This window comes from Podarcis vaucheri (genome assembly GCF_965113315.1).
Source record: "Podarcis vaucheri genome assembly, chromosome: 11".
In the NCBI taxonomy this organism is placed as follows: Eukaryota; Metazoa; Chordata; class Lepidosauria; order Squamata; family Lacertidae; genus Podarcis; species Podarcis vaucheri.
This window is the reverse complement of record NC_138749.1, coordinates 11002708-11025282: the sequence shown is the minus strand read 5'-3', so window position 1 is coordinate 11025282 and position 22575 is coordinate 11002708. Positions and strand designations below refer to the sequence as shown.

The 22575-nt window shown below is 46.7% G+C and overlaps 1 protein-coding gene across 1 annotated transcript in view; it reads left to right on the top strand.

Moving 5' to 3' along the window:
• Nucleotides 1-22575, top strand: part of SMAD7 (SMAD family member 7) — a gene marked incomplete at its 5' end in the record, with an annotated part of 110863 nt that overhangs the window by 6667 nt on the left and 81621 nt on the right. Inside the window, one exon of the mRNA XM_082242079.1 lies at nt 1121-1211. Coding sequence (XP_082098205.1) covers nt 1172-1211 — 40 coding nt within the window. The remainder of the gene's footprint in view (nt 1-1120; nt 1212-22575) is intronic.

Here is a 22575-nt window from a genome sequence, read left to right as displayed (position 1 = left end):
GATGACGGGAATGGGATATAGAGGTTGGCGCAGGCAGATGGGGCCCTGGTACATCTCTATAGCAAAAAGGACCACTCCTCCTCCTCAGCCCTGTGCCTTTTAAATTTAAAACGGGCTTCGCCCTGCCAAAATGCAATCCGATTTATTTACAGCCGGGACAGAACCTGTGGCCTCTTGACTTCCTAAGAACACGGCTAGCAACCAGGGCATATCAGGAAAGGCCTGGGATTCTGTTCCCTCTTCAGAAGCGAAAAGAAAAGCCCCAGAGGTTCCCCTCCTTCCTCTTTGCAAGTCCTTTGCACTCCCTCCACCGATGACTGATATATAAATGCAACGATATCAAATGGGCTGGTCCCATTTCACAAGCACGCCCTGGCTGCCTTACATCTTGGCCCGAGATCGAATCTCACAAGATACTCTGCAGTGATTTACGGGTGACTCTCAATTTGTCACCGGCTGTTGCAGGAATTAAGGCTGTGTTTTGCATGCTAAAGCCTTGCTTGTTTTTCTATTCTTTCTTAATCTATTTGAATAACACTACCAGGGTGCTGTTTCATCTGGAGCATTTCCCATTCAAATAGTTATTGCTTCACTTTCTTTGCTCTTTCATGTTGCCACAGATGTGGCGGATCTGTGTTGTGTGCATGTCCCCTGCTTCATGTTGCAGACCAAGCCATGACACAAGATTTGTTAACGCAGATTTATGGCTACAGTTTTGTAGACTCCTTTGGGGAAGGGACGCAGTCGTAATCGCCGCAAACGCTTGTTCTTTCTTTCTGCCGGCGCCATTGTTGTCTTTTTTCTCCTTGCAACATAATTTTTCATTTCGTTTCTATAACACTTTATATTTTTTTAAGAACAAAAATATCAAAGAAGTTTACAAAGCATCAAATAAAACACCCCAAAATAAAACTCTTCCCCCCACAACCTCACAATGCCTGTGATAGCAACGTCCCATACCAGATGTAACCTACGGATAGGACTCTGAACTGAAAACAGAGATGTTTTATGTACCTTTGTTATCCATGAAAATCATTCAATAAAAAGAATTTTAAAAATACAAAATATGTATTCAAAGCAACACAGTTAAGAGGAAACTAAAATATAATCTTTTGCACAGAACGCATCTGCTGCAGTTGCTGCCGCCGCCAGTGATTCTAAGTCAACAGCCATGCTCAAGAACACACAGCCATCATCATCCAGAAAATCAGGTGAGTTGAGTGTGATGCTACTTCTTGCTATTCTAATTTTGCCCCAGGAGTGCTTTGGGCCTTCTTGTTATAAGTAGTAGTTGCGGGGCAGTTGGAAGAGCAGGCTTCCTTTGGGCCCTGGTGTTCAAAGAGGATGTGGCAGATGCCAGGAGGGCAGTTCTCAAAAGAGTGTGCCCACTCTTAACACCTGGTCTTTCAATAGCAAATATGACGTTGTTGACTGTGATGGTCTTCCAGGACTTCAAGAGTCTGTTGACAACAGCTTCACAGTTGTCAAAGGGACATTCCCACATGCCAAAGAAGAACATAGGCTGCCAATTCTATAAGCAATGGACACTAGAGTGTTTGGGTTTCCCCCCCTACGTAGTCCACTCACAGTTTAGATCTGTTACAAAAAAATTCGCTCCTGAAAAGTTGCTTCTTGAGAAACCCGTATCATTCAGAAAATAAAAGCTCATTGCAGGTTGATTCTGTGCTATCCCGCAGTTTGAGAACAGCTGTATGTGGTGCCAGCCATCAGGAGGGTGATTATCCAGACCTGTCCAACTGACACTGTACCAATACCTGTAATAGGCACTTCCTTCTTAATTTCTCAAGTCGGGAGGAAAATGCATGGATAACTTAATGAAAGGAAGGGTTTTCAGATATGTTGTGAAGTTACCACATCTACCCTTATGGGTGGCATGATCTAGCGTGTTGAGGATGAGCATGGATCATTCCAGATTGAGAGAAACAACATTTTTTATGTTACAAATGGGTTTACTGCGTACACACTTGGATTAGCCTCTTTTGCTCTTCTGCAAGAAAACAGGTGGCCTGTTGAGAAGCTAAGCCAAGAGAGGTCAGTGGCTGGAAGAAGTGAAATCTATACTGCGATAAATGCACGGAGGGTGATGTTCTGCTGGTGATTGTAATAATGAAGGTCACATCCACACTATGCCTTTAAAGCACTATTATATGCCACTTCACGAATCGCGACTTCCCCCAAGAATCCTGAGAACTGTATTTTCATCAGAGTGCTGGGAATTGTTAGGAGATCTTGAACAAACCATAGCTTGCAGGATTATTTGGGAGGAAGCCATGACTCTTAAAAAGTCTTACAACAGTGCTTTAAATATAGTGCAGATGTTTGCCGGCTTTTTCGATGGGTTTCAGTTATACACAATTTCGCCAACACGCATAGTGACTTGGAACACAAACCAGGGAGTGGGGAGCTGCCTGTACTTTTGTGAAACATTTCCCCACAAGACACATGTGCACGAGGACCCCTAGGCGAATTGTTAAGCGAACCCCTGGCCGTTACGGAAGATTATGAGGCATCTCCCAGGATACTCAGTAAATTGACTTGGGAACAAAACAAGCCTTTTGGGTCTGGCCATAACTCTGTGCTGGCTCATGTGTTCTGCCTGCAGATGACTGCGTGTTAACTCCCTACCATCTCTTGGGTAGCAGCTAGATAATACTGATCTAAATGGTCCGGTGCTCAGCCAATTACGCTGCTATGTCATAGTTCCAAACTATCTTTTGTGTTATGGGGAGAGATTCTCCAAACAACTCCAGGCTAGCTGTGGTATAAGTTAACACATTCCAATAAGTCTTAACCTTAGGAGGTTTTTATTTTGTTTTATTAATCATACATATTGAACCACCCTCTCCAGGGGATTGAACCCCGGGGTGGGCAACATGTGGCCCTTGAGATGTTGTTGGGACTCCCAACTCCCATCAGCCTCAGCCCCCATGGTCAGTGGTCAGGGATGATGGGCGTTGTAGTCAAACAATAGTTTAGCCAACCCTGATTGAGCCAAACTTCATAACAGAAGGTTTAAACCTGTCTGGCCCACAGCGTTAGATTATCCAAACGATAGGGTTGCATCCCACACAGGCAAACTTGGAGTGCTATAAAATGGGATTTGCAATTAGATTTTTTTTGAAGAATATATATATAAATATGAATCTCCTAGAAAGACATTCAGATAATGCAAAGTTTGCGTATTTGCCCAGTCCAAATCCCATCAAATTCATTTCTTTCTTTTTTAATAATAATAAAAAAATTGCCCAACAAAATGAAAGTCAGGCTAGTTATAGCTTCTGCTAATAGCTGTCATGGTGACTGGTCCTGTATGCATACTTTGAACAGGTGTAAACAATACTTGTGGTGGTAACCCACTGTGTCAGAAATGGGGCCTGGGCGTTCAACTAAGGGTGTATATTTAAGATCACTTAATTGAACTTCTGCATATTGTCCCTCTGCAGTCTGGTATGACCCCCAAAGTGTCAGGATACTTAAAATACCACTCTGTCCTTCTGAGAATTTGCCTCTTAAGCCAGTCCCATTAGAATTTATTGGATTTTTGTATTTTTATCTGGAAATGATAGGAGGAGACATTGATATATGCCTTTCTGCCATCCGTTTCCCACAAGGACTAAAAAGAAAAAAAAAATAAGAAGGCAGCGTACCTTATTTTATGATCAAGGGGTCATTCATCTAGAGCTGCTTTAAAGCCACAGTAGACTTTTTGCCAATCGCTAATAGAAACTAAATAAACACAGCCAAAACAGTGTCATCTATCTGTGGGTGAGTAATTATGAAGGATTCCTCTTTAAATAGATGTTTAAGTAAATATAGAAATATCGTTTTACAAATGCTGGCTCAAGACGAGAGGCTTGCCGGACTGCACAGCAAGGGCACTCTTGTGTGTGTGTGTCTGAGTGTGAATAAGAGGCCCAATTTACATGTTATCGACATGGTGCAACAAACAAACAAACTCCCATCTCCCTGTGGTCAGGCTCCATGCCACATTTGTTATGGGCCTCCAGGCAAGATGCCTTCAGTTGGCTGTCTCTCTTTCTGACCCAGTAGGGCCTCCTACAAAGTCAGAGCACATCCAATGCCCTTTGTGATGGCACAGCTGAGGGTCAGCAATCTTTCTGGGCCAGTGGGCGCATTTGGGAATTTGGAGAAAGCCTGGTGGGTGCCGGTCACTAAACGGTTGCCATGTCTGTCTCGCCAGCGTGGTGCATGCTCTAGTTATCTCCCGCTTGGACTACTGCAATGCGCTCTGCGTGGGGCTACCTTTGAAGGTGACCCGGAAACTACAACTAATCCGGAATGTGGCAGCTAGACTGGTGACTGGGAGCGGCCGCCGAGACCACATAACATCGGTCTTGAAAGATCTACATTGGTTCCCAGTACGTTTCCGAGCACAATTCAAAGTGTTGGTGTTGACCTTAGAAGCCCTAAACAGCCTTGGCCCAGTATACCTGAAGGAGCGTCTCCACTCCCATCGTTCTGCCCGGACACTGAGGTCCTTCTGGTGGTTCCCTCACTGCGACAAGCCAAGTTACAGGGAACCAGGCAGAGAGCCTTCTTGGTAGTGGCACCTGCCCTGTGGAACGCCCTCCCATCAGATGTCAAAGAGATAAACAACTACCTGACGTTTAGAAGACATCTGAAGGCAGCCCTGTTTAGGGAAGTTTTTAATGACTGATGTTTCCATGTATTTTTCATCTCTGTTGGAAGCTGCCCAGAGTGGCTGGGGAAACCCAACCAGATGGACGGGGTACAAATAATAAGTTGTTGTTGTTGTTGTTGTTATGCCATAATACAAAATGGCTGGAGTGGGGTCACAGCATATTGCAAGATGGCTGCCACACCGGAAAGAGCAGAAAACGAGGCAGAACCACAAAATAGCGCAGGTGTGCCCTCCTATGAACTGTCTCCACCGATGTGGGGCGGGGGGCGGGAAGGCACCTATATCAGCCACTATTCCACGCACTCACAGAGAGTAGTTCTTCAGAACAGAAGAGGCGCATGTGAGCATGTTGAAAGGGGCTCGTTCAATATCGAAATAACTGATCGGGAAGAGCAAGCCATCTTTGTAGAATAACCTCCCCAGAAACAAGCCTTCTGGACCGTGGTCTCCCTTTGCACGTGGCTTGGCTAGATCGGAGGCTATGCACGCTGCGTATGACTTTCCCAGAGCCCATCTCCGCTCAAAGTGAGAGCCTCTCGCTGTTGGATAACATAAGACACAGCCGGGTCAGAAAATCAGATTCAGCCGATCTTGGTAATCTTACTTGGTAGGCCTTAGCAAATGGTCAGCCTTGTGGGCTGCTAGCAGCAGCAATGACTGGTTGTTGTGGGTCACATATTTCTTTTTCCTTTTTTATTATTTGGTTTATGCATCTTTACAACTTACATATACATCATACAGCATTCATCGTTATCTCTTATCCTCCGACTTCCCAGTCCATCTCTCCATGGCATTCTAGGCAGTCTTTTGTCAGCTTTATAATCTATTATTCCACCCATTTTCGTCTCAAATCATCTTTTATTTAATGTTATCTGCTGCTCATATGTTCATTCCTACTTGTAGGTTAAATTGACTATTATACCTTCTAAGATACTCTTAAAAGCACTTCTACTTGTCTCTTATCCGTGACTCATTCTTATTTCTTAGTTTCACGGTCATAGTTACTAATTCTGTGTATTCTATCAATTTATTCTGCCAAATTTCATGCGTATATCTTTTTCTTTTCTTTTCTTTTCTTTTCTTTTTTTTTTTGCATATACTACTCTAGCTGCAGTGGTTGCGTTTAAAAAAAGAGATTGTGTGCATCTTTCAGAATACCATCACTTGTTATCCTTAACAGAAATTCCTCAGGTCTTTTGGTAAATGTGATCTTAAGGATCTTTTCTAATTCTGTATGAATCATCATCTCCCAGTATTCGCTAGTATATTTACATGGCCAGCATATATGGATTAGGGTTTCCTCTACATTGTGGCACTTCCAGCATAGATTAGACCCTTTTCTGTGCATTTTTACTAGTTTGCTGGGTGTCAGGTACCACCAAAACATCGTCTTTTGTAATTTTTCCTTAATAAGGTAGCCCATTTAATCGTTGCCACCTTCACCATTTCGTCTTTAGTCTCCCACTCCCAATAGCAGTTTAAATTCCCCCCGCCCCCATTCCAACCTCACACCTCCATAGGACCATGGCCTGGCAGATAATGTTGCCAAATACCCCGCACCAGACACACACACATGTGCACGCGCACAAACACATTGATTGGTGCTTTTATGAGATTGCTGCACTTAAGAGGCCAGTTGCACAGAAGCTGGTTTTCAGGAGCCGGTGCTCTGCCTAGATACCCTGCAAATTGAGTCTTAATCAGCTTGATTAATTAGCACATAGCAGATGTGCTTTTTATCTCCCCACAAACTCCTCACTCCTGTTTTATAAATGCACCATCGGTGACTGATACACTGCATGCCTTTTATTGTCATGATTTCAGCACCTCCATTCATTAACAAGAAATTCATTAGGGGTTTTCACATTGTCTGAGAATCTTAATTTCTCAGGTGGGGGTGGAAGGGGAGGAGAAAATCTTTGTGACATGACAAGCTTGTGCAATGTGAAGAAATGCCGTAATGTGCTTCCTTGCGCTTACATCCCGTCTGCTTATGGCTGTTAATGATCCAATAACTCCTTTTTGCAAGCGTAAGGGTGTTAACCAAGTAGCCTTTTCTGGCTTGAGGCCAACACAGGTAAATTTGTTCTCCTTGTAAGTTTATAAATTCACCAAAACCCAGAAATGTGAATTTACATATTTATTTCAAGTACTTAAATCCTGCCTTTTCCAGTGGCAAACAAAAAAATCTTTTTTTTTTAAAGCAAGTAAAACAAAAAGCACAAATGGACAATGTTAGAAATTAAACTGCTTAGAAATTAAACAATGTTAGGAATTAAATATTCTGCAACCACATTTAAAGTAGCAGGTATCATCATTAAAACGGAGCACCCCCAAAATGACAGCGAAAATGTCTTAGTTCTCTGCTGGAATGTGTGCATGATAGGCCAGAGGCGAGTCCCTTAGGAAAACGTTTGACATTCCTGACACCCGAACAAAAAAGGCCCTGTTGTGTTGCTCATACCCCGGGTAGGTATCAACAGTAGATCTCAACAGGAAGAGATCCTTGATACACTCTGAGCCCAGGCTGCTTATGGCTGTGAAGGTCAAAACCAGGACTTTGAATTCAGCTTGAAAACGTAAACGGGGCACAATTGTTATGAGTTGTGGCTTCTGGATTGTGCTAATTTGACGCAGGCCGCAGTGGTTGTGTGCTAATTCACCATGCACCTTGCTTGCAACCCAAGTTCATTTGCTCTCACCATCTGCCAGACTAATGGTACGTACGCATTAGCAGTTAAAAATGCAACAAGCTTATGTCCCCCTGCTGTGTTTCAAGTCCTATGTTACTGGGCACGTCAGCAAGGGGGTGAGGATCTCTTCAATCGATGCACATTGCCTGACTTGGGTGCCTTGTATTTGCATTCCCCAACTCTGCTTCAAGGGATCTGTCATCTGAGCATGTGCAACTGATCTTCAAAACGTACACACCTCAACTTAACGGCAGCTTAAATTTTCAAACCGGATGGGAGCTGATTTGAGGGGGAACGCATCAAACAGCACTATTTCTCAAGGAAATACAGGATACATATGAATTGGGATTAACATTGTGTGTACTTGATTTCAAACACCAAGCAGCATGAGCTCGCTGGAGCCACGATAAATGGTAATGTGTACACAACCTGAGTGGAATCTTAGGCAATGTGGACTCAGTTCTTAGCCACACACCTGGTGGAGCAAACACGTTTTCAAAACTGCACAGATCACTCACTTTGACCAAACGCTCAAGTCTGGTTGTGTGGATTGGCCTTTAGATATTGCTGTGGCATTCATTCATTCATTCATTCTTATGGACACAAGCTTCATTCTGAAATGGATGCATAACATTAGAGCTGAACAGGGGATGATTTTTCAAGGACTGAACAGAAGTGAAAGGGGGCAGGTGCACCTGCTGAATTGTTGCCACTCCGTGGCAAAGGTACCAATTCATTCTCCAAGAGCAGCTGCTGCAAAAAACAAACAAGGAAGAGGCTTTTGGCATCCCACAGACAGACAGGTTTACTGTGACATAACTTTTCACATCAGCAGTTGCATCTGATTTAAGTCGGCTCCCAACCGTGAAATGTTGGCATCTGTCTGTCTCAAGAGACAGTGGAATGCGCCTCCAGTGGTGAAGTCAAACCACCGCGTTAGCAGCACCGAAGTGGCCTCCCAGGGGCGCAAGCCTGGGCAGTGTTTCTGCAGGTCCTGGGCTGCCCAGACAACAAGACCCCCCCCTCTCAGCCTCGCTGCTGTGGTCCAATGGGAAGCAGAGGATGTGTTTGGCACCAGCTGGGCTGCAGGAGTTGCCGGAAGGAGGCATACAAGGCGCCATCCAACTATCTTAGGGACTCCACTCTGGACTTGTGTGGGGTTTACTCCTTTGCCTTTCCTTCTCCCGAAGACAGTAAGAGCTGTTCGACAGTGGAATTTGCTGCCAAGGAGTGTGGTGGAGTCTCCTTCTTTGGAGGTCTTTAAGCAGAGGCTTGACAACCATATGTCAGGAGTGCTCTGATGGTGTTTCCTGCTTGGCAGGGGGTTGGACTCGATGGCCCTTGTGGTCTCTTCCAACTCTATGATTCTATGAAGATATCTCGCAAGGCAACAGAGGCTTAGGATCAGAGTTTTCCTTTTCCTAGATGGGCTCCCGTGCCAAGGTTGACGAGCCCCATCTGCACCTCACTTCCCTTTTTCGCCTTCTTGACTGTTACACCCACTACGGGGTTTGAGCCCCATCAACTTTCAACAGCTCATTCTGTAACACAAGCCCCACTGAGAGTACCAGGTCCCTGATCCAAGACCATCCCCTATACAAAATTCTAGCAGTCAGTGGTTTTGAGATCAACAAGGCAACACTATACGATGTGTACTTAGAAACATGTTCCATTGAGTTCAGTGTTTGAAATATACTCGGAGTCGAGTGTGAATTTCATGTTTTTTATTCAGCTTGTAGTAGCAATGAGTGAAACTTTCCCCAAAATGTCTAGCTATATAGACATTATTTACACGATGGGCCCCGCATGATTGGCTAATTCCGGGCTGCTCCTGCAGGCCAATCAGGTCGCTGATTCACTTCCACCTGGAGCTGGAATGGGTGGCTCCTGCGGACCAATCAGACTGCTGCATTCTGGATCCTATTGTTCTAGGATTCAGCTCAGTACATAACAGTGTTGCTTTTACTCCTAAGCAAGTTCTGCAGCCCAAGAGACTGAGCGGATTCCGCAGTTGTTAATTTAGACCCTCGTCTTTGCTGCATGCACTACAGAGCAGGGTGCACCTATTTACTATTTATGCTGCTGCCCATCTGCAAATAATCCGTAGGAGGCTTACACTGCAAAAAGCATAGCAAGATACCATGATAAAATGTTGTTGTTTAGTCGTTTAATCGTGTCCGACTCTTCGTGACCCCATGGACCAGAGCACGCCAGGCACTCCTGTCCTCATGTTAAAAATACACTTTGCAATAATTCAAAACCGAGAGCAATGTTAATTCAGCATAAAATTTCGTAGAGTGATCTCCTTCAGCATCTGCTTTCATAAAAATTTCTAGTCCTCATTTCCACAGGGAACAATATTTGAGTGGTGTATTTACTCAAGCTCAGAAAATGAAAGGGCCCTTTGGCCCCTCTCCGTTTTCTTGGGAGTCCTAATTCCAGTAGTCCCAGTCCTGGTCAGAAAAAAAGCCTCCTTAACAATGCAACTATCTATTCAGAAGTTGTTAGTTTCATTGAACTCAATGGGGCTTCCAGGGAAGGGGGGTTAAGGATTGTGGTCACCGTTCTTCCGAAAATGTCCCAAATTCTACATCAATCGGAAATAACAACTACACAGTTAAAGGAGTGCATGCAAAGCCTTTTATGATTTGTTCCAATATCTGGATCAGACGGTTACATATCTTTCCTTTAGGCAAAGAGGCTTTCCTTTGCCCTGCCCTGCCTAATCTCCGCACATCATACAAATTCTTAAAATTTACATGGAACCATTAAGTATGCAAAGCAGCTCTCAGAAACGACACGACACCCCTTGCGACATCCACGTAAACGTAGGTAGGTCAATATGATGATCAATTTTTTTCAGGGCTGCTGCTGATCTCATTTTACTAATCAGGAACTGAAACTGAGATGCCGATACGAGACATGTCTGGCGCAAGGAAGCTGAGCCACAGCTGCTGCCCCTGCCTCAGAGGTTGCACACTGAGTCGCAAGTCTGCATTTTAACAGAACCCGGGACATTTCTTCATTCGTGGAGTCATCTGCAATGCAATCGTTCATTCCCTCTTCTGGTTGCCACGTTTGGATTATTTATTAATTTATGCATCCTGCGCCATCAGCATATATCGAAATATGAACAATGCAATCAAATGCAAAGCTAGATAAAGCAGTCACAAAACAAATCAGCAGCAAAGGGGGGGGGGACAAAAAACACCAAAGCTAGATAAAAAGACTTGAGAACTTGCTCTTTTCAGTTATTATTACATTGATATTCCATCTTTTTTATCCAAGGAGCTCAAAGTGGCATACATGGTTCTCCCCCTCCCCATTTTACTATGACAACAACCCTGTGAGGTAAAATCTCAATCAATTTTTTATTTCCCCCTGTACAGAGGAGGCAATCACACGTGATGGTCACATAGGCCTGTTTCTCTGAATCTACACATGACAGTGTTTTCACACTTCTTCCTACACCAAAGTACTGTCAGTTTCAGAAATCCATAATGTTTGAAGCCATGTGGAGAGGTAACTTGGGAGATGCCTAAAATAAAAGCTCAACAATACAGTGGTACCTCAGGTTAAGTATTTAATTCGTTCCGGAGGTCTGTTCTTAACCTGAAACTGTTCTTAACCTGAAGCACCACTTCAGCTAATGGAGCCTCCTCCTGCTGCCGCGCTGCTGGAGCCCGATTTCTGTTCTTATCCTGAAGCAAAGTTCTTAACCTGAAGCACTATTTCTGGGTTAGCGGAGTGTGTAACCTGAAGCGTATGTAACCTGAAGCGTATGTAACCTGAGGTACCACTGTATCCACTTATTTGGCCCTGGTGGGTTGTGGTTTTTTTTACGGGTGTATTCTGCAACTCGTCATAGCGCATCCCTGGAGGATCTATACTGAAGCATCCACACACCATTCTGCTTTGTTAGTTGTTCTGTGATGCTTCCCCCATGCCAGAGGCGTACCTAAGGGATTGGTGAAACCAGCCTCCGCTGGGAGCGCAGTTGCCCCAGAAATGTGTCTCCAGCTATCCGTGTAAAGTTGTGGGATTAGATAAGCTGGGAGCTGAGCAGTGTGAGAACTGGCAAGGCAGTATGAAAGGTAGGCTGCTCGAGACTATGGGATGTATGATGCATATGCCCATGGTGATATGCCACCACTATCTATATCGCAGCAAGATCAAATGTGAGATAAGTTGCTTTTGGGCAGGGAGGAAGGAACACACTGATACAGCTCCTTGCCAAGGGTGCAAGGAACCCTAGAGGAAGAAGTGGGGTTTCTTGGGTGGGTGGGAGCCGATACAGCTCCTTTCCAAAGGCAGAAGGGACCCCAAGTACTGTCCAACGCTCTTGGCACTGCTGCTGTCTGCAAGTACACTCCAACACTACAGAGCGATAAAAGTGGGGAAACCCTCCCTCCCAATATTTGCAGTGTAAAAAGTTAAATAATTTCAGCAAGAAGTTACAGAACATGCACTGATTGGAAATGAAGCAGTATGCCCACCCCAAAACTGTTGTGGGCCAAACAGTATTGTCCATGTATAAATCACCCCGAAACCGTCATGACCACAAATAATAATGAATGCCCTTGCAGTAGAGCAGGCATGTCCAAAGTCTGTTTCGGGGGCCTAATCCGGCCTGCCAGTCTGTTTAATCCGGCCCCTGTGGCAGTTTATTTCTTGGGGGGAAATCCAAGAAAAAGCTCAACAACTTCAATCCTTAAAAAAGCTCAACAACTTTGGTCGGCCCTCATGGATGTTCACTTCATCAAATCTGGCCCTTTTTGAAAAAAGTTTGCACGCCCCTACAGTAGAGGAACCATAGGATGAGTACTGTAGTTCTTTATTTTTAGAAAGGACAAATCTCTGGTTTCTTGAACGATGGGAGTGGAGACCCTCCTTCAGATACACAGGTCTGGATGATCCTCAAGGTCTCTTCCAACTACAGTTCTGTGATTCTGTGACCCAAAGGTCAGTCCCCAGGAGTGAATCTGTGAAATTAGGTAGGTTGTTTGGGGGGAGCTGGCCCCAGGCGCTTCACTTCACACGTGTTCACGCTGAACTGCATTTCCTACCTTACCCATTCACTCCATTTGGAGAGATCTTCTCCGAGCACTTCCAAATCCCTCATTTAGTCCTAACCACCCTGAAGAGTTTAGCAGCATCAGCAAACCTGCCCACCTCCTCCACCAGTGGCGTAGCGTGGGTTGTCAGCACCCGGGGCAAGGCAAGTAATTTGCTCCCCCTAACCCGTGGATTTGCGCCTCTAACCCCCAGATGTTGCGCCCGGTGCGGCCGGGGCCCCCTGCACCCCCCACGCTACGCCACTGTCCGCCACTCACCCTCAAATCTAGATAATTTATAAACAAAACAAAAAGTGCAGATCCGAATAGGAATCTCCACTTATTCCTCCTCTCCGTTTTCTATGTATCCATTTCCTGATCTACAGAAGGACCCCTCCTGTTATTCCATGACAGCTAAATTTACGGGGCGGGGGGCGGTATCTCAGAAGCAAGCTGAATATCACCGTGTTCTCCCTCTGCAGCGCAAAGCCAAGTTGAAGTCTGCGCGTGCGAGGCAGGCTTGTCCTGCTTGCCCTTCTCCCTGCTGTAGCTCGAGGGGGCCGCGCGTCAGGCAGGCCGCCCACCGGCCCAGGAAGGAACCCGGCGCTCTCCCCCCCCCCCCCTGGCCCGGCCCGGCTCTCTAGCTGCCTCCGCCTCCCGCTGGGCTGGAGGGCCCGCCGCGGCGCCAGGCGGAACCGGCTGCGAACAATCGGGGGCCGGGCGGCGCCTGCCCGCTTCGGCCGCCCCCGGGACTCCAGCAGCAGGGGCAGGAGCCGCGCGCCTCCTTGCTGCTGCGCGCTGCCGTGCGCCCTTGGCCTGGCGTGGCCCCGGCTGCCTGGCTGCCTCGCCCGCCCCCAGGGCTAAGCCATTCCTCGCCCGAGCGGCGGCGGCGACTGCCGGGCTGGCATTGCACAGCCCCCGCCTGAGTCATCATCACAGGGGCCGCCGGCAATGGAGCAACGCGGGGCGGGGAGGGAGCGCAAAGGACAGGGCGAGGGCGGAGAGCCGGGTGCTTCTCCGCGGGGTCACCGCCTCCCTGGCTGGCTGGCTGGCTGGCTGCTGTTGCTCTTGCGCCGCCCGGGGACATCCAGCCCTGCCCAGCCCGGCTCGGGGAATCCCTCCCCCTGCCCTGGCTCCAGCCGAGCAATTGCGGAGTCGGGTCACCGAGTGCGCGCCGCTCCGGAGTGCCCGCCCCAGGCGGCGAGGCCGCGCCGCAGCCAACCCGGCAGCTCGCGCAACCAGAGCGCCCGCGTGAGCCAAGGCGGCGCCGGGCAAAGGCGAGCGCCGCAGCCAAAGGGCTGGTGGGGACGGAGGACGCGCAGCCGGGGGGGCGCTATGCCAGGAAGGAGCAGGTGGCAGGGATTGCTCGGGACGGTTCTGTAGGGCAGGCCGAGGCTGCCCATATTCGAGGAGGGAAACAACGACGCTTGAAGCGGCGGGAAATGGGCCCGAGGGCTGCGAAAGGCAACCGCGGTGCAATTGCTTCTCCACTCTCTGCTCCACGGCTTTTACGCACGAGGCAGGCTCTGCCGGTGGTGCGCTTTGTACACCGCTTAGAGCGGTTTTGCTTGACAATTCAGCGCTCTATAAATGTGGTTAAAGAGATAGAAGGATGGTGCTCCCTTGAACCTTAGGGCCGCTTTGGCTAGCTGCCAACCTGTGGTGGAGGCAGTTGTTGGGTCACCTTCACCCCCCTCTCCTCCTGCCTTTTGCGGTTTTAACCCACACATAAAACTCTTTCCGGTTGCCATTGCGACCGGATGCAGAAATAGCCACACACAGCTGTGCCATTGGTTAGGAAAAACACGCCAACATTCATTCTCCATAGCTGGGGTCCCCCCCTTTTATTAGAGCCAACTAAAAAGCCATAACTCCTGCCAACCTAGCAGTTCGAAAGCACGTCAAAGTGCAAGTAGATAAATAGGTACCGCTCTGGCGGGGAGGTAAACGGCATTTCCGTGCGCTGCTCTGGTTCGCCAGAAGCGGCTTAGTCATGCTGGCCACATGACCCGGAAGCTGTATGCCGGCGCCCTCACCCAATAAAGCGAGATGAGCGCCGCAACCCCAGAGTCAGCCACGACTGGGCCTAATGGTCAGGGGTCCCTTTACCTTTTAAAAAGCTATAAAGTTGTGTGCGAGCTTTCGAGCAGGAATTGTGTGTGCATTTGCGTCACGCAGGGGGTGTGGGGGTGAGGGTCTAACTCTAGGGCCACTTCCGTCCCATTTCTGTTTTCAGGTGCAATTAAATCACTGGCAAATTCAGGTTGCCGGGTTGATTGTGAGTTTTTGCAAAACAAATCCGCTTTGCAATAAGGAAAGGGATAGGATAACACGTGCCTGATGCAACATAGTCTAGCCTCCCCATAAACAAGTCAGAATGAATGCTCATCAAATAGCTAGCATTGTCTAATCGCCTTGCAAGCAAATCAGGTTGCATTCTCAGTAAGGTAAGATTACACCATATCTGAGTAAAGCAGGCAGGCAGGCAAGCAAAGGGATGTGTTTGAAACATGTCAAGAAGGCAGTTTCTGTATGTGCTGCTGTAAAGGGAAGTGAGGGGCAGGTGGGGCTTGTCAACCTGGGTAGGAAGCCCATCTAGGAGAAGAAAAACTGATCCTAAACTTCTGCTGCCTTGTGAGATATCTTTGGAAGAAGGAAAGGCAAAAAGCGGGGGGGGGGGGGGGCATCGTCTGGGCAACCCAGGACCTCCAGACACTGCCCAAGCTTGCACCTCAGGGAGCTCACTTTGGTGCTGCTAACACAGCGGTTTTTTTCCATTGTCTCTCAAGGCCAACACCAGCAACAAGTCAAAACAAAATATTAAAAAAATATTATTTTGTTTTGACTACGGCAGACCAACACGGCTACCTACCTGTAACCAACAGCAAGGATAGTGGACCTTTTGCAGCCCAAGGGCCACATAGGCTTCTGGGGGCCATTTGCCAGTGGTGAGTGTAATAATAATAATAATAATAATAATAATAATTTATTTTTACCCCGCCCTTCTGGCTGGGTTTCCCCAGCCACTCTGGTCAGCTTCCAGCAGAATATTAAAATACAGCGATTCGTCAGTCATTAAAAACTTCCCTAAACAGGACTGCCTTCAGATGTCTTCTAAAAGTCCTATAGTTGCTTATTTCTTTGACATCTGATGGGAGGGCGCCACTACTGAGAAGGCCCTCTGCCTGGTTCCCTGTAACTTGGCTTCTCGTAGTGAGGGAACCAACAGAAGGCCCTTGGCACTGGACCTCAGCGTCCGGGCAGAATGATGGGGGTGGAGACACTCCTTCAGGTATACTGGAAGCAAAAGTGGGCAAAACAAGGAACATTAATTTTATCTTTGCACGGTAGGCTAATTTCTTACATGCAGACACGCCTCCCCCCCCCCAGGTTTCTGAAAAGTGCATCATCGACAGACGCTGAGTACACAATGTAGGAGCAGAATGGAAATAAAAGATAACAGTTCCCAGTGTCATCAGTATACATTGGTGGTACTGAACTCTATGTCTTGCGCATGCAAGGCAAGCTTGCTGCAGATGTGTCCTTGCAAGTCAAAAGGACAGATAAACATTAATGCCCACCCAATCACCCAGTCGGGGAACAGACGTATAAAGGTATGAGCACAAGAAGAAAACTGAGGAACGTGCACATCAGAACAATTCTGTTAGTAAAAACAATTCACCCACCAAGAGTAATCTCTGTATACATAGATGATTCATATATAGATAAAGCTATTGCTAGTCGCTGGCCAACCCCAGGGAGTGTTACATATCAGTGATGGGGGAGCAAGAAGTAAGTGGGGACCGACACACACACACAAACACTTTTGTGTGCGCATGCAGACAGTTACCAGCCAAGGAGAAGGCTATTATTATTTTAATTTATTACCCTCCCTTTACCCTTAGGTCCAAGGGCAGGTTACAACAATTTAAAATACAACATTAAAAACAGTTTTAAAAATCACCCAAAAACAGGGTGCGTCCTAAAAACACACATCTCTCGGGTGTCAAAGGCTGTTCACTGAAAACTGGAATGGAAGCTGCCAGATGCAGCTCTGTGAGAAAGGAATCCACCATTTGGGGGCTGCCAGAGAGAATGTCCCTCTCCTAGGCCAACTCTCAAAAGACTTCAGGGGGTGGTGGAAGCTCAGGGTGCTGAGCTTAACGCCTGAGGTTCTGTAGGGAAGGTGGTCTTTCAGATACTGGGCCTGAGTCATTTAGCCCTTTAAAATACTGTTGTGAACTCCTTGGATTGGACCTGGAAAGGAAGTGTCAGCCCAAATGAACTCCTCTTTGCTTATCAATGGATTCAAGGGATTCATTCCATTGATTCAACAGAGAAGGCAATCTGCATTTCCATCAGGGTGCTGGGCCCCCAGCATCTCAGCGCAGTCTGGCACATGTACATACTTCTGTTATGTACTGAGTTGAATAGGATCCAAACTGCAGCAGTCTGATTGGTCCTAGAACAATAGGATCCAAATTGCAGCAGTCTGATTGGTCCTAGAACAATAGGATTCAGAATGCAGCAGTCTGATTGGTCCAAGAACAATGCAGCAGTATGATTGGTTGGCAGGTACCACCCAATCATGCTCCAGATATAAGTGAATCCACAACCTGATTGGCTTACAGTAGAATTCCAGAATTAACCAATCATGTGCAGCCCATTGTGTAAATAATGTATATAAAGCAGATACTTTGAGGGGACTTTCATTCATTCCTCCTCACCACTATGAGCTGAATAAAGAGCATGAAATCACTTTGCGACTCTGAGTATATTTCAACTTCATTTACAGTTTTGTTTCCAGTCCAAGCAGGGAGGCATCAGGCACACTGTGGAGGAAAGTCAATCTCAACTCCTGAAATACAGTGGTACCTCTGGTTAAGTACTTAATTCGTACCGGAGGTCCGTTCTTAACCTAAAACTGTTCTTAACCTGAAGCACCACTTTAGCTAATGGGGCCTCCTGCTGCTGCTGCACCGCCACTGCGCGATTTCTGTTCTCATCCTGAAGCAAAGTTCTTAACCCGAGGTACTATTTCTGGGTGAGTGGAGTCTGTAACCTGAAGCGTATGTAACCTGAAGCGTATGTAACCCGAGGTACCACTGTATATGCAATCAGTCTTTCAGTCACTCCACAAGCCAATTTAGCAACACGCGCACACACTTCACACATTTGTGCAGATAAGCATTGCTTGCAGAGAGTAGAAGTACACTCTGATGCATAAATGCACCCCTACAATCTGTATATGCAGAAAGAGGTGGTTGTGGAATTGCAAAAGTAGATACAGTGGTACCTCGGGTTACATACGCTTCAGGTTACAGACTCCGCTAACCCAGAAATAGTACCTCGGGTTAAGAACTTTGCTTCAGGATGAGAACAGAAATTGTGCTCCGGCGGCGCAGCAGCAGTGGGAGGCCCCATTAGCTAAAGTGTCTCAGGTTAAGAACAGTTTCAGGTTAAGAACGGACCTCCGGAATGAATTACCGTATTTTTTGCTCTATAAGACTCAGTTTTTCCCTCCTAAAAAGTAAGGGGAAATGTGTGTGTGTGTTATGGGGCGAATGCAGGCTGTGCAGCTATCCCAGAAGCCAGAACAGCAAGAGGGATCACTGCTTTCACTGCACAGCAATCCCTCTTGCTGTTCTGGCTTCTGAGATTCAGAATATTTTTTTTCTTGTTTTCCTCCTCCAAAAACTAGGTGGTCTGGTGCGTCTTATAGAGCGAAAAATACGGTAAGTTCTTAACCCGAGGTACCACTGTATATACTAGTAGACCCACAAAATCAGCTCCGCTGGTGAGAGAATAATAGTACCCAGAGTGTTTCAGTATTCCTTACAACTAACTTAGTTGGTCTTTAAGGTGCTACAGGAAGGAATTTTTTTATTTTAACCACTCTGTTAGGTCACCTAGAATTTTGGATGCTTCCAGAAAATTTGTTTATCGAGCATTCATCCTGATCTGTTTGCAGTCGAGAGTAGGTGATATTGGCTGTTCAGTGGGCATTCGGGGAGCTTGGGTGACATTGCCTCAAAGCAAGTACGCTCCCAATGCGTTTCCCCTCTCTTTCCTTATCACAAAAAGTCCGGTCATCAGAATCTAAGACTAGCCTGTTGGATCAGGCCAGGGTCCCATCTAGTACAGCATCCTGTTCTAACAGTGACAACCAGATGTGGGAAACCAGGGAGCACAAGAGCAATTCTCCCATGGTTTCCAGCAACCTCTAGTCTTTCTTTGGAAAGCAGGCTTGTCGCCCAGGTCTTCCCGATCAGCTTTAATTCTGCAACCTGAATTTCATGGTGTGTGACTGAATCCTACCTGGAAGTGGGGGCAGTCTGGAAGTGGCTTGCCATTCCCATATTGAGGACATGGGGAGCCGTGAGGCTGCAAGCCACTTGCTTATGGCTACCCCCCAAAAAGAGGATTTGATCCAGGAAACTTCCTGGCCTACAGCTCAGTCTTTTCATCCACAATGCCATACTAGCTCTGAAGAAGTCGCACATGCATAGGTTGTGGGATAAGTGCAAAGCTAGTCAGTCTTGGATCACACACCCTTTCATTCACATCTTAGGACTGCGTTCTTATGAATCACATACTTCAGTCAAGAGGTGTACAGGAAGGCAGACAGCAAGCCAAGAAGTATTCAGTCACGCACACCCACACACCAGCCTGGGAATGAACACATCCCGTAAAGAAACGGATATAAATACTGCTACAGTCAGCCCATGTTTTCAGAAATATACCTCCCGAGTCCTCGAGTTTCTATTCTAAACTGACCAGACATTAATCTGTTTCTAGGCTAAGGCTTACAGATGTCCCTTTCCCGTTAAGATGCATTAAGTCCAGTGCTAAATCCTCTGCTTTGCAGAGCAATCCTGTCTCCATTGGGGCTTACTCGGATGGGAGCTGTAGTTGGAACATCTGGAGGCCACATCTGGGGAAGTGGTGGCTAGGACTGATGGGGGGGTTGTAGTCCAAAATGTCTTGGGAGTGCCAGACTGGGTGTTCGCCTGTTGGAATACTTTTATCAATGTTGGGATAATTCAGAAGTGAGGACGCAGGTTCAAAACATCTGAGAAATGCTCTTCATATATTTTCATTGTTGGGTCTCTTTTCTATCTGTGCCTTGCAATGTACAGTGGTGCCCCGCAAGACGAATGCCTCGCAAGACGGAAAACCCGCTAGACGAAAGGGTTTTCCGTTTTTCAATGCGCTTCGCAGGACGAATTTCCCTATGGGCTTGCTTCGCAAGACGAAAATGTCTTGCGCGTCTTGAGATTTTTTTCCGCTCCCCCCCTTTTTCTAAGCCGCTAAGCCTTTAATAGCCTTTTAGCAGCTAAGCCGCTAAGCCTATAATAGCCACTAAACCGCTAATAGCGCTAATCCGCTAATAGGGTTGCTTCGCAAGAGGAAAAAACCGCTAGACGAAGATACTCGCGGAAGGGATTAATTTCGTCTTGCGAGGCACCCCTGTAATTAAAACAGCCAACCAAAGACATAAATAATATGAAGTCTAAAAACGACCCTCCTAATGTTGTTGAATCCCATCATCCCTGGCCTTTGGCCATACTGGTTGGGGCTGATGGGAACTGGAGTCTAACAACTTCAGGAGGGTCACAAGATCTCCACCCCTGCAATAAAATCTCAGTAAACAACATGTCAATAGGACACAGAAAGGAAGAAGAAGGAAGAAGAAGAAGAAGAAGAAGAAGAAGAAGAAGAAGAAGAAGAAGAAGAAGAAGAAATTACTTATACACTACCCATCTGACTAGTTTGCCCCAGCCACTCTGGGCAGCTTCCATCCATGAATACACAGCAAAACATCAAACATTAAAAACTTCTCAATACAGAGCTACCTTCAGATGTCTTCTAAAAGTCTGATAGATGTTTCTTTTCTTGACATCTGATAGCAGGGCGCTGTACAGGTCAGGCACCACTAGCGAGAAGGCCCTCTCCCTGGTCCCATGTAACTTCACATCTCACAATGAGGGAACCACCAGAAGACCTTAGGAACCAGCTCAATGTGGAAATCGCCAGGTGTTAAAAGCCCGCTGGAACAAAGCAACACCCCGTGCAAGCAGAATGGAGCCTGGAACAGGGAAGAGGGAGTGTTCCACAATCTAGGCCCTACCTAGTAGTCTAAAGAAAGCATTCTTAGGATAAGGTTTGGGGTTGTCATCTGAAAAATAAATCATGTCAGACTAACCTGATCTCGTTTTTTGACAGAATTACAAGCCTGGTAGATGAAGGGAACGCAGTGGATGTAGCCTACCTTGATTTCAGCAAGGCATTCGACAAGGTGCCCCATGATATTCTTGTAAAGAAGCTGGTAAAATGCGGTCTTGACTATGCTACCACTCAGTGGATTTGTAACTGGCTGACTGACCGAACCCAAAGGGTGCTCATCAATGGTTCCTCTTCATCCTGGAGAAGAGTGACTAGTGGGGTGCCACAGGGTTCTGTCTTGGGCCCGGTCTTATTCAACATCTTTATCAATGACTTGGATGATGGACTCAAGGGCATCCTGATCAAATTTGCAGATGACACCAAACTGGGAGGGGTGGCTAAGACCCCAGAGGACAGGATCACACTTCAAAACGACCTTGACAGATTAGAGAACTGGGCCAAAACAAACAAGATGAACTTTAACAGGGAGAAATGTAAAGTATTGCACTTGGGCAAAAAAAAATGAGAGGCACAAATACAAGATGGGTGACACCTGGCTTGAGAGCAGTACATGTGAAAAGGATATAGGAGTCTTGGTTGACCACAAACTTGACATGAGCCAACAGTGTGATGCGGCAGCTAAAAAAGCCAATGCAATTCTGGGCTGCATCAATAGGAGTATAGCATCTAGATCAAGGGAAGTAATAGTGCCACTGTATTCTGCTCTGGTCAGACCACACCTGGAGTACTGTGTCCAGTTCTGGGCACCACAGTTCAAGAAGGACACTGACAAACTGGAACGTGTCCCGAGGAGGGCAACCAAAATGGTCAAAGGTCTGGAAACGATGCCTTATGAGGAACGGCTAAGGGAGCTGGGCATGTTTAGCCTGGAGAAGAGGAGGTTAAGGGGTGATATGATAGCCATGTTCAAATATATAAAAGGATGTCATATAGAGGAGGGAGAAAGGTTGTTTTCTGCTGCTCCAGAGAAGCGGACACGGAGCAATGGATCCAAACTACAAGAAAGAAGATTCCACCTAAACATTAGGAAGAACTTCCTGACAGTAAGAGCTGTTTGACAGTGGAATTTGCTGCCAAGGAGTGTGGTGGAGTCTCCTACTTTGGAGGTCTTTAAGCAGAGGCTTGACAACCATATGTCAGGAGTGCTCTGATGGTGTTTCCAGCTTGGCAGGGGGTTGGACTCGATGGCCCTTGTGGTCTATTCCAACTCTATGATTCTATGATTCTAAGGCTTTGCTGTGACCAGCATGAAATATATTGCAAACTTCCTTAAACCAGGCCAAACTCTTGGTCCTTCTAGCTTGATATTGTCAACTTGGACAGCTCTTGAGGGCTTCAGGCAAAGAGAGGAGTTTCCCATCACCTATGGTGAAGCAGGCCGTAGCTCACTGTCAGAGCATCTGCCCTACAAGGAGAAAGCCCCAGGTTCAAGCGCTGGCGACAGAAGGACCCCAATCTGAAACCCTGGAGAGCTGCTTTCAGACAGTGCAGACTGTACTGAGCTCAGTAGACCAGTACTCAGAAGCACCCTTGACAGCCTCATCCCCCAGAAGTGAATTCACCTAATTCATGGTTTTTGAATGGTGGGGTTCCTGGCCTGGGGCTTAGCTCCTATGCCACACTAGTGGGTGGTGCAAGCAAGTGGCTTGTACGGTGAGATCAATGAATTGCCCTTGCACTGTCCTTCATATTTTAACTGAAAGGGTGCAAGGACTTAATATATATATATCTGCCACCCTGCCATCAACACAAGCCTAAACCAACACTCAGCAGAATCTTGGTGGAAAGTTGTCAGCAGGCTTTTGTGCTTGCAGACAGCACTTTTACTTAAAATAGGCTTGATGTATGGAAAACACCACTGTCCTGACCAGTTTCCAAGGCTCCAACATGGGCGTTATACCAGCCTAGTCTAGACTTAAAGTCAAAGGGATTTGCAAACATACTTATTAAGGCCCAA